Genomic DNA, 12,888 nt, shown 5'->3' on the forward strand with positions numbered 1-12,888 from the left:
CCCGGGGGCTGGCGGAGGGGCGGGGCGGGGGGCAGCGGCTCCGCTGAGGAGCCCGGGGGCCGGATCCCGCCCCCCCAGCTCCGCGCTGGCCGCAGGGGGGAGCCGCGTGCCCGGGGAGCGCCCGCCCGCGTGGTGCTGAAGGACAGCTCCGCTCCGCTCCGCTCCGCCGGCCGAGGGGCACTGGGGCCAGCCCGCCGTCCATGCCGCCGCTGCCCGGGCCGCTCCGGCTGCCATGCCTTGAGGCTCCCCGCGCCCGGCGGCTCCCATGGCGGTGGCACGGAAAATCAAAACTTTGTTGACGGTGAACATCTTGGTCTTCGTGGGGATCATCCTCTTCTCCGTGTACTGCCGGCTGCAGGAGCGCTCCCCGGAGCTGGTGCAGATCGTCCGGAGCGCCGACCGCCGGCTCCGCAGCCGCCACGCCAAGGGGCTGGGCGGCCTGAGCGAGCGGGAGTCCATCCTGCAGCGCCTGGACCACCTGGAGGAAGTGGTGTACAACCAGCTCAATGGTGAGCGGCTCCCGGGCGGGGGGCGGGCGGCAGGCGTAGAGCCCGGCCTGGAGCTCGCTGCTCCCCGGGGCAGAGCTGGTCGCCTCCAGCAGATCAGGGAAGCACGTGGGGAGGGGTCCCTGGGTGCCCGCTGGGGAGGACTCCCACATCTGCTTCTGGTCAGTATCGCCTGTTGGGTGTGAAGGTAGCTGCCAGGGAGGTGGAAGTGAACAGAGGGGGAAAGGGAGGTGTGTGTCCAGGAGTAGTTGTGAATTATCTCCAGTTTTCAGGTTTGCAGTTTGCCCCCAAAGTTTGTTGGTCACATGTCTGAAAAAAATATTTTTAAAGTTAAGGGGTGGATGGGAACTGTGTGTGTGTGTGTGTGTACACACGTGTGCAGACTTAAATATCGGATTTATTAGCAATCCGTGCATAACCTGGAATCACATTGCCATGTTTGGTTTCAACATTTACTTTCAAAACCACGTCTGTTACATTCTTAGAGTATGCATCTTTTGTCCCGTTGTTGATAGTACCATGTGGTTCTTTAATGACACTGGCACTTAAATCTGATAAGATCTTGGGGGGGTGGGGGGGAGGAAATAACAAAGCATGCACCATTTTTTTTACTGGACTCAATTCTGATTCACCAGCCTTGAAAAATCTCATTAGATATACAAATGAGATCATGTTCCATGATGGATAGAACATGCTAATTGATCAAAGTTACTACAGGACCACTAGTCTTTCATACAGAAACTGCTTCTTGAATGACAAGTGCATTGAAATTTGCAAAGATTCATAAACTGCTGAATGTGAAATACTGGGGGATTAAGTATATAATTAAATACATGAGTGCTTTGGACAAGAAGAGAGAGAAGGAATAAATGTTACATTTACAATATAATGTAACATATGCCTTAAATTTAGTGCCAGATAAAATTTACACATATTTTTAAATTATAGCAAATGTGCTTGCAATTGGATTGTAAGAATCTTCTTAATCATAACATTGATTTAACAAAGGCTGCTGCAGCCCCAAAATGCAGAAAAACTCTGTTAGTGTCAATGTGTATTGCTGCCTCCTCCTCCTCCCCTTGCTATTTTCTGAATGACGGTATAAATCTAAACAGTTTAGACTATTATGGTAATAAGTAGTGTACGCAGGCAAGTAATAACATAGCACAGATTGTTCCCCCCCCACCTCCCTCACACATGCAAGTGTGTGTGTGTGTGTGTGTGTGTATCACATGCAAATACACACAAATGAGCATGAGAGAGTTGTGTCTACAGTTGGGTGTTTTACTAACAGCTCAAAGGAGATGTCAAGCATAAGCAAATTTAGGGACAAATCCTGCCCCCCAGCTGCACCCCGGCAATAGGGGGCCTGGACTGCAGTGGATCAGTCCACACCCTGTGCCCAGCAGAGTGGGCTGTGTGAGGCGCTCTGGGCTCCAGTGCTCAGAGTTGTTTTGAGGAAGGATGGGAAAGAGCAGAGCTTGTTCCTCTGAATATTTCACCCAGTGAAGTGTGGGTGCAGGTGCCACAGGGATGCTGTAGTGGCTGTAGAGCGGTTCTGCTGCTGAGCCACAAGTTGTGGGGCAGATTCCTTCTTTCCAAGCCGAAATCCCCAACAGCCCAGTTAATTAAGCTATGAGCTGGGGATAGGATCTGGCCCTTAGCGCATTGATTTTTAGGTAACTGCATGCATAAGGTGTGATTCTAGGTGGAATCTTAATACCAGTGAGATCAGTCCTGCTTGATAACTTCTCTGGAAGTCAATGGGAGCTCTCAGTGTGCCAGGCATAAAGAGCCAGGCAGGCACCACGGCATGTGGTTGCTGTGGGCTTGCATTAAACAGGAAGTTCTTTGTAATTTCGATTGTTTTTGTTGGCAATTTGCTGGGTCTGGGGGATCCATTTGTATTATGTGCCATTTAGGCAACAAAAAGGCTCTGGGCCTTTGCTAAGTTACATAAGTGAATACTCAGGCCAAGCTCCACTGAAATCAGTCCAGTTGCCTTGGTATAAGTGCATTCAGAATCAGGCCATCTATGTTTGGGTTAGGCTCATGTGTTTTCTCTTTTAACAGGGGGAGGGATAGCTCAGTGGTTTGAGCATTGGCCTGCTAAACCCAGGGTTGTGAGTTCAATCCTTGAGGGGGCCAGTTAGGGATCTGCGGGGGGGAAAAAAATCTGGCTGGGATGATTTAGTTGGGGATTGGTCCTGCTTTGAGCAGGGGGTTGGACTAGATGACCTCCTGAGGTCCCTTCCAACCCAGATATTCTATGATTTAGCAGGAAGCCCTTTGCTCTGATACTGTAATTGCAAGTAAGTCTGTTTATGAAAGAGTTATGTACTGTCTTAGGGAAAGCCCATGATATTAGATTCAGGTTCAAATTGCTCCAGAGCTGTGCAGTTTCATCCTGGTACACACTACACTATTGCTCTACATCTGGGTTTCCCAAACTTTGTCATAATACTTGTCCTCTAAGGTGTGAGAGAGACTTCCCAGGCCTTCTCTAATGTTCTCTTTTATTGGGACCAGTGATCCACTGGGAATGCAGACTGTAACCAGAATGGCTCTGATCCTGCATTCCTTGTACACGTTAAATCTCAGAGCCCTCAGTGGGAGTTCTGAGTAATGGCAGCTCAGGATGGGGACTGGGGTCTGGCCAGCTCATTCATTTTTCTCCTTATTGTTGAGTCATTTCCACGTTGGTCTCAGCAAATGAAGTACCATCTACTGAAGACTTAGTATTTGGTAAGGAATACCCCAGTATTCCATACTGGGCTCTGATTATGCTTAGTCCTAAACAAGGAAGACCTCATTTATATTTTCCATGGACCTGCCTGAAGCGCCAGTCATAGAGAAAGGACCTTCCACAGGGAGACCAACTTCATAGTTTGAAACGTGCTGGTCAAAAAACCTGTCTCCCCTATTTGTTTCCATTCAGCCAAGAAAATGTTATCATACTTCTTAGAACTCACCTTCTCTAGAAAGAAAAAAAAAAATGGGCGGCGGGGGGGGGGGGGGGAAGAGTTACATGTGTATCATGTGCCAGCTCAAAACTGTTCAGCTGAAGTCCATAGGCAACAACCATATTAACTTTCAATTCTGAATAAAATGTACCAATATCCCTTCATCCATGCAACACCCACAAAGATGCCTATACTAAAGTTCATATGTGAAAGCCACTGCAAGTAAGTATAATCCTAAGAATTATATCTCGTGAAACAGGAAGAATTTTTAGAATTGTATGAATAAATATTGCCAGGCATCCCTGTATAAATGTGCAAACATACAATTGTTTTCAATATACTGATCCTCTGAATTCCCATAGTCTTAGAAAATACGTATTCCTGAAAGCTTCCAGCATACCCAGCTGCTGCTTGCTGCAGAAGTAAGGCAGCAAGGGGGAATCACGTGACTATAGAATTTACTTCATAGGGTTTATATAAATCTGTTAAGTTCATGGCTTTCAAAATATCATCTGTAATGAACACTGAACTATTTTAGCTCCAGTTCATCAATCTATGTATTATCCTAAATTTATTCAAATGTTTCTTTTCAGTGAATATTACTTATCTAAAAGTCAACATTGATATTATGGCAGGAATAACAGACAGCAATTTATGAAATAGAATAATGCTAATTTCTGATCATTCTGGTTTTTTATCTTGCAGCAAGATTTAATTGACTAGATTTCCCCTAATTAGTTCTGCATCTGACTCTGTTGCTAATAATTTACCATAGAGAGTGAAAAATGTTTAATATCCCCAACTAGTGCATAACCTTTCGTGCCAAAAGCAATTGAAGGGTCAGACTGCAATTTTACTGTAATAGCCTTTTTCCCTTTTCACTGTCTCTTTCCAGAAATACACAACAGTCAATACAGCATGTAATTAGATTTCATTCAATCTGAAAAGATTAAGAGAGTTTTCATCTTCTCATTATGTATGCTCACATCATGCCTTCCTAGCCATGGTTTCCTTATTAGACCTCTTTGCCCTATTAGGTTGCAGACATGGAGGGATAACTTTTGAATATTCTCTTTAATTCAGCAGATTATCATTCTTTACACATAATAATTTGATTTTGTTCTCTTTGGGAAGATTAAATACAACGGCAATTTTCAGTGTGATAAATGGATCTTAAATTGCATATGTATTGCACGGAGGGAAGAAGTGGACATTTCACATAATTGCAGCACGCAGACTTAAAATTATGTAAATAGCAAGTCCTGGACACAGACGACTGATTCATGCAGGCTCTGACTCCTGATTTTAGAGTGTACTGGAAGCAAAGTGATTGCATTTAAAATTCAGTTGGGCAATCTGCATACTTAAGAGGTACAGCAGTATTTTTAAAAGGACAGTTTATCCTTTGCAGGCTAGGAACTGGTTGAAAATGAGCCTTTTCAAATTTCCATATGGGTTATAAGGGTTGGAAACGGGATGCGAATGAATCATTTTAAATGCCCACATCAGATTTGTCAAAAAGAAGCTTTTACAGCTAGAGTCTTTCAGATGAAGGGTAATTCCTTTGCAGAAAGTAGAGGCAAAGCCATGTGTACAAGAGGGAGGATTAAGTGTGACGTCTAGCTTTGCATTAATGAAACTGCTCCTTTCGGAGACCAGAGAGAGAGAGAGAGAGTCTTCCATTGTAACTATTTAATTTGATTATCCCGTGATGCTAACACACGTCTGATAACATTAGCACTTAATTATTCTCAAGAAGCAGCTACTCAGTTTGGGGGACTGCTCTCAGCCATGCATTTGTCTCATAATATTTAGGGCTCCTTCCTGCAGTGCCACTGGGAGCTTTTCAGGACTGCAGAATTGGGTGATGCGGAGGCAGGAGGAGAAAGTATCAAAGTTGATTTATTAAAAAGGCTGTGCTGAGTTTATCCGTTAGCCAAATGGCATAGGATAAATATTTACATATTTCAAGCCAGTTCCTCAAGCTGGTAGAAATCAGCATTGCTCCAGATCTGGCCTTCCATGTGGCAAAATAATTATAGAGGCTCCAGGACTTCGTTCTGATCTCATGTCAGTTTTACCACAGTATAACTCCACTGACTTCAACTGAGTCACTCTTGATTAGGTTGATGAGAGGAGAGTCAAGACCACACAATGCATCATGGTTTTTCAAGAGTTTTAGGGCTCAAATCTCCACTGCTTTGGCCCTTGCGTAGTCATTTACCTGCACAAAGCTGCATGCAAAACACAACCCAATCAGAACGGTAGCATTTGCACCCACTTTGCATGGTTTTAAATGACAACACAATGGGGAATTGGACCCTTAAAGTCCCAGGGTGAAATTCTGGCTCCATTGAAGTCAATGATAAAACTCCCAATGATTTCAACTGGGCCAGGATTTCACCCCCTCAAAATTTGAGGGGGAAAAACATGAAGAGTGGATTTAGGGGTTGGCTCCATAAAAATTCAACACGTTCCTTTTTTTTAAATTTATTATCTTTTCCAAATACAACAAATATACCAAAATACCAGATTGATCATAATACACCAAGTGAATCAAGAGGGGTAATAATAATAATAATAATAATAATTAATGGAGATATCCCATCTCCTAGAACTGGAAGGGACCTTGAAAGGTCATTGAGTCCAGCCCCCTGCCTTCACTAGCAGGACCAAGTACTGATTTTTGCCCCAGATCCCTAAGTGGCCCCCTCAAGGATTGAACTCACAACCCTGGGTTTAGCAGGCCAATGCTCAAACCACTGAGCTATCCCTCCCCCCCGAGTAAAGGGAGGGGAGGGGAAGGGAAGCGACATATCTATCTACAGGGTCTACGTTAATCCTAGACCTCTAAAAAGGCAGCCCAAATTGCTTTGAATTTTTTGGGCATTCCCTTTCTGCGGAATGCCAGTCATTCGTTAGCTTCAAGGTCAGTTGTATCACTGAGCCACACATCAATCGTTGGTGGGGATTACTTTCCATTTTTGCAGGATTAATTGTTTTAGCGACCAAAGCTGCATGTTGGAACCATGCCGCCTTGTTACCAAGTAATCTCCAGGTATCAGGAATATATGCAAGAATGAAACTTAGATGGGGAGAGGGAAGGCTCCAACTTCAATATCAAATTGGTCCTTTGACCCACCTCATACCAGAAATTCTTGATACAGGGGCACTCCCAAAACATATGAGCTAATGTAGCCCCAAGGGAGTTACCAACTGTAGTCAGCATTAATGAGACCCATTATCATTAGCCTATGTGAAAAAGCTGTAGTCTCAGGTCTGTTAGCCTTTTGCTTAAGTCTGTGTGCCAACAGCTTGCCAGTTCTCTTGCCAGATTCCCAGTAGTTTTGCTTCAAACAGAATAAAACAAACTCAGCCTATTTGGACAGAAGTTTGTTGATTTCATATCTTAGATTGATAAGGGTTCTGAGTTTCTCTGGGGACGGGGCAGAAGCATAGTGTACGTCCAAGGCCTTAATTTCCTTTGCAAGGGTATCAATTCTGTGTTCCCTCCATTTCTTTTTAAAGGTGCTGTAAGAAATGATATGGGTTCTGATGAAGCCTTTAAAGACTTCCCAAAGTGTGGGAGCTGATGAAGTGGTGGGGGGCATTTTAAAAAAAATTCTAACTCTGGCTGGATGGAGTTAACAAATGATGTATCAAACAGCAGAGAGGTATTTAATCTCCACATTTTAGTTGAGGGTACATACCCTGGGGGCTTAAAAGACATCTGTTTAGGAGCATGGTCAGATATAACAATAATACCAATGCAACAGTCAGTGACAAAATTGATCATGTCTTGTGGCACTAAGAAATAGTCTTGTGATACTAAGAAATTCAACTAAGAATATGTTGAATGAGCTGCGGGGGGGAGGGGAGGGCGACGACTATAGTTTCTGGCTGTAGAATTTCCACACATTTTGTAGGCCTAAATCAGCCATGTATGTATGAAGTACCGATGAGTATTTGTGTTTTTATATAGAGATGGAGAAGATTTATCAAGAACTGGGTCTAGACTTTTATTAAAGTCTCCAGTTGTTATAATAGCATGGCGGCCTATGTCATTTATACTCATAAAAATTATGAAAAAAACTGGGATCATCTTGGTTTGATTAAAGTATTTAAAGTATCTTACTGCATTGGGCATCTGATATACTAATAGTGGTTTTCTATATAATATATATGTGTTCTTTTTTGCTTTGTAGCCGGTAAGCAAACATACTCTGACATAAATCATTTAACTGTTTTATGGCTGACTCATTTGTTTATGACTTTTCTGTCTAACATATAGAAATGGAATCATTTGTACTGTGTAATATTAAAATTAACATTTACAATGGTGCCAAAGAAAAAATAGTTATTTGACTGATGTTATTTTACTGCATTTGAAAAGATGTTCCATGTTCTGTTCAATTTCTTTGTGAATCTGGTTAGAGTTTGGATAGAACATACATAAAGTACCGTCATTTTTCTAGTGGAGAGCTAATACAATTTGGTTTTTTCATCTGTGTCAACTGACTGGCAGATTTAAGGGTTTATACTGACCATAAAACATGGCTGTGATTTAAACCATTGGATTGTTGTTGCTTTCTTGTTTTGTTAGTTTGTTTTTTAAGTAAATAAAGGAAGTGAAAAATCAAGAGTATCATTTAAAAAATGCAGTTTCAGGCACTGAGCACATGGCTGTTCTCCAAGGAAATAATAAGATTTATGAATCTAATGAACAGAAATGAGTCATTTTTAACAAATCTCCCTTTTATTAATGCCCTTCTCTAACCCCTCTAGTGCACATTCTCTCTTACTGTATGTGGCATACTTTTTTTGTTTGTGGATTTGCACTTGTTGGGCCCTTCCATCATTTCTTTTAATACTAGTAAACTGGACCAAAAAAAAAGAAAATAATTTAGGGTGCTCTGAGTCACAGGAAGTACGGGAGCCGTTGGGAGCAGAGGCACTGCGCTAAGAGAGTTTTAGCCCCATTGACTGAAATGGTCCTTTGAAACACAGGACATTTTAGCTCCTGAGAGTGGAAGATCAGACATGAAGATCCTTCCCATTTCTAGGTATCCCGCTCGTAAGAGGTTCAGGATATTTCAGCAAAGTCAATGAAATATGGTAACAATATACTTTTAAAAAATCGGTCTATAACACTAGTTCTTTAAGGCTCCAATTTATCAAAGCCCTTAAACGTGCACATCTTTACAGGCATACTCAAGTCTGTTGTTTTTCAGGCCCTGAATTTAGCAATGCATGTAAGCACATGCTTACTTTAAAATACATGTTTTTAAGTCCATCCCCCATTCAGCAAACCACTTAAGTGCATGCTTAAGTCCCATTGCCTTAAAGTTAAGCATGTGTTTAAAGGCTTTCCTGAATTGGGGCCTAGCTGAATAGTAGTAAAAATCAGTGAGGTCTCACCCAAAGACCATTGAGGTCAATGGAAAGCCTCTCATTGATTACAGAGGATACTGGATGGGCCCCTAAGTAAGCTATCAGTTCCGCTCATAAGGAGCATGTGAGTGCAGCTTCCATCCGTTGGAGAATGGGACTGCTACTGGTTTGAATGGTTCTTTCAAAGCTTTTATACTGTTAGATTAAGCTCTTAACGTTAATTAAAGAGGAGAAAACATAACTTAGCAACTTCGTTCAGACAGTAGGGATGGCGAGGATCTTCACTGTACTTCCAAAACATTTATCTCACTTTGCAAGAGATCACAGAATCATCAGGCAATATGCTCCCAGGTGCTGTGAATCAGATTGTCACAGTGGGTGCCACAAAGAAATCCTGCCTATGTGTTTGGTAAGTCTTATAAATTTAAAACCTTGAAATGGATTACCTCATACAATCACCGTGGTATGTCCCCACAGGGGTATGTGACAAAGTGGGGAAGGGTCATATAACCAGATCTACCCATGGCCGGTGATAAGATAGGAAGGGACAGGTGAAAACACCAATTTACCGCATGACATCCTTTGGAAAAATAGCTTATGAAGCTACATCAAAAGCACTGAAAATTAAGGTTGTCCTGGGTTACAGATAGTAACTTAAATGTAATGGCTGTTAGTGGATAGCCCAGTCCAAGTATGCACAGCTCCTGGAGGCCTGTAGCTCAACAGGAGTAGAATCCTACTCATGTATTGATGACTTGTCATCTTTTCTCAGTCCACAGCCAAGGTGCCATGGAAATGGTCATGCGCGTATGTGATACTGCTGTAGGTGGAAATGTGATTTCATTGTAAATAGAAGTGAGGCCATTTCTGTCATGTGACTGTTTGGGTTTTCGTGGCAGTCATGTGGTACATTTTTGACCATTCCTAGTGCTATCTCTGATGCTCAGATTTCAGAGAAGATTCAGTGATCTGTTACAATGCAACCTTGTATTCCAGCAGGTCAGCATCCTTTAAACTGGTAATGTACAGCCCACTCCTGAACCACGAGTCAGTTGGCTCAGGGGTGAGGAAGGTGTCATCCGGGAGTAGGTTCCCTAGTTCTCAAGCTGCCCTGGCTTCTCCGACTGAAGGGGGCTGCTCTAACATAAGACAGCTGGCTAGGGACCTTAGGGAGCCCCACTGTGATTGCTTTAAGGGAGATCTACACCACCTCTCCCCTGATACAGCCCCTGTGCCAAGGGAGGGGAAACTGGTGCAGGAGCTGGCTCTACTGGCTTTCTCACCACGAGAATTTCTCAACTGATCAGTCTACATCCCCTGTGCACCACTCAGACAGCACTAAGGGAGTGAAACGGGCTGAACATCTGGCCTCATAAAAATTAGTCAACCTGTTAGTCCATCTTGTCCATTCCCTCCCTTGTGCAGAAGTATCTGCTACAGCACGTTCAGGTTCTCATATAAATCAAGCAATGTGGGGATTTCTACTGCTTTTCTTGGGAGACTGTTCCCCAGTCGGGCAGACTTCATTTTTAGGAAATGATTTTTATACCAGCTTAACTAGACTTTTTTTTTCCAATTTCATTTCATTACCCCCATTAACCCATGTAGTTGGATCTTTCAAGAACCTAGCAAACTCATGGATAATCCTAAATCATTTTTTAAAACTTCCTCTTACCTTGGTTTTTACTCTGGAGCACTGGCACAGAGGGTTAATGGTCCTCTGAAACAGAGGAGATCAAGGATAATGTTGCCATTACAGACTGATTTATAAATCACACACGGACTTTCTTACATTGATCTATGTCATTTGGTTTATTCTGTTCTAAAACAACGTATTTCAAAGTCTGTGATCCTTACTTAGGGCTAAATTCAGCCTGAAAATGTGTGTGTACAAATCCCACAGACTTTAGTGGAAGATGGGTGGTATTTGAGGGCAAAACTTTCTTTCCCTATTTGGCACACAATTTAAGTGCTTAGGGAACATGTGCTTATTGTTTTGTCCTCTTTTTTTCCCCTGGTGATTGCCTTAGTACCGTATTTCAGCTGATTTAGTTGACTCAGAATCCAGAAAAGCCTTTGCAGTGGTTCTTTTATTCCTTACGTTAGATTCCCCCGCCTCCTTTCAGTTCTGAATGATTGGTTTGGTTTTTCTTTTTGTAATTTGTGCATCCTCTAGCTGAGAAGCATATTGCGTTAGGCTGGTTGCAGAACCAGATCTGATCATTGTAGATTTGTCATAAGTAAGAGGATGAAATTAATGAATTGCCTCAGGAAAAGGTACACCTGCTCACTGACTGCCATCAGATTAAGCTACCCAAGTGTCTTGCTTGTCCATTCTTGCTAACTGGTATTGTGCCTTGGACAGGGATGAAAGTAAGTCCCCGTGACTTACCGGTACGCTGGGGCCAGTTCTGGCCCCCGGAAGGGGCGGGGCCTTTGGCGGAAGGGGCGTGGCTGAGGGAGTCAGAGCCAGCACCAGCCCACCCTGTAAGGTAAGTGCCCCCCCCACCAGGGTAGCAGCAGCAGCCCGGGGCTCTGGGGGCTATTTAAAGGGCCCGGGGCTCCCCTGCTTCTACCACCCCGGCCCTGTAAATAGCCGTGGGAGCCCTGGGGAAGCAGCGGGGCTCCCGCGGCTATTTAAAGGACCAGGGCGGCAGAGGCAGCTGGAGCCCCGGGCCCTTTAAATAGCCCCTGGAGCCTCCTGCTACCCCTGGGCTCTGGGGGCTATTTAAAGGGCCCGCAGCTCCCCTGCTTCTACCGCCCCGGCCCTGTAAATAGCTGCCGGAGCCCTGGAGTAGCAGCGTCAGTGGTGCTCCTGCGGCTATTTAAAGGGCCGGTGAGGTAGAAGCAGCGGGAGCCCCGGACTTTTTAAATAGCCCCCAGAGCCCCGCAGCCCTACCCCCTGGGGAAGCCGGGCCGCCCCGGTACGGCAAACCGGCTCTGGCCTTGGATGATGTGGATGAGGGAGACAGCTTCTATCTACTTCATCAGGATGACTGAAATAACTGAGAGGCACTCTTGCTGGCAGACATTAGGGCTGAACTTGTGAGGCCTGGTGGCTGGCCATTCTCCATGGAGAAGGGTCCCAACTACTGTTAGTCTCTCTATTCTGTCAGTTAGAAATCATCAGCACAAGTAATCACGCCTATATAGCCAAAAAGTCACTGTCCTGGATTCTCTCCTGCACTTGAGATATGCTTGGGGTATCAGGGAGCCAGTCATGCCTCCCTGCTGCATTTGCTTCAGCCCCATCTGCGTAAGTTAGAGCAGCCTCTTAGAGGCTTATGCGAACTGGCTATGGTTCTTATGGGACCTTATACCATTTGTGAATTGGTATAGTGCAGGTACATTCCATCCTACCCCCAGCACAGCCCTAACACCACTCAACCCACCCCCTAGGCCGGGACGTGTATATGGAAGAGGGCAGTTGGTGTCAGAGCCATCTATATCCCTTCACCTCAGCTGAGCTTTCCTTCACCGGGAGAAATCTCAGCTGGACACTTAGGGCCAGATTCTACCACCTGAGTAACAAAAAGGGAGCACCAAGGGAGAAAAATCTGGGTCTCTGTGCACAAGAAAAAGCTATAGAGCAGAATTGTGGAGGGCTTATATAAATAATCCAGCTGGCTTCAAAGGGACTATGCGTTCACTATTGTAAGGGCACCAATCTAGCCCACAGCGTACAAGGGGGTAATTAAAACCCAGATTGCTGCAGATTGGCACCTTATCACTGGTTGATTACAAGTGGTGCAGTAGTGTATGTAACCTGCTTCAACTATGCTTTAACATGTGATAAGTGGATCATGGATGAAAATAGATCCTAGCAGGTATTTTTCAGCTCTTCCTTCTCTCTCTTGCATAGGCTCCCATAAATATTCATATAATGTGAGCACAAGTATTATGTATGGAGATTTATCAAATGCTCTATTAGTCTCCGTAAGGACATATATATATCAGGTATTGCCATGCCCTGCAAAATATTCCCAGCTCCATAGTTCCGGGAGGGGAGTCAGTCTCTGTGGTACTGA

General features: G+C 44.1%; 1 protein-coding gene across 1 annotated transcript in view; it reads left to right on the top strand.

Annotated features, from left to right (window-relative positions):
* The first annotated feature begins 265 nt into the window (after window positions 1-265).
* The window catches only part of GALNT9 (polypeptide N-acetylgalactosaminyltransferase 9), a 219,979-nt gene continuing 207,356 nt past the window's right edge, over window positions 266-12,888 (top strand). The window contains exon 1 of the mRNA XM_065417861.1: window positions 266-509. Coding sequence (XP_065273933.1) covers window positions 266-509 — 244 coding nt within the window. The remainder of the gene's footprint in view (window positions 510-12,888) is intronic.

This window comes from Emys orbicularis, chromosome 16 (assembly GCF_028017835.1).
Source record: "Emys orbicularis isolate rEmyOrb1 chromosome 16, rEmyOrb1.hap1, whole genome shotgun sequence".
In the NCBI taxonomy this organism is placed as follows: domain Eukaryota; kingdom Metazoa; phylum Chordata; order Testudines; family Emydidae; genus Emys; species Emys orbicularis.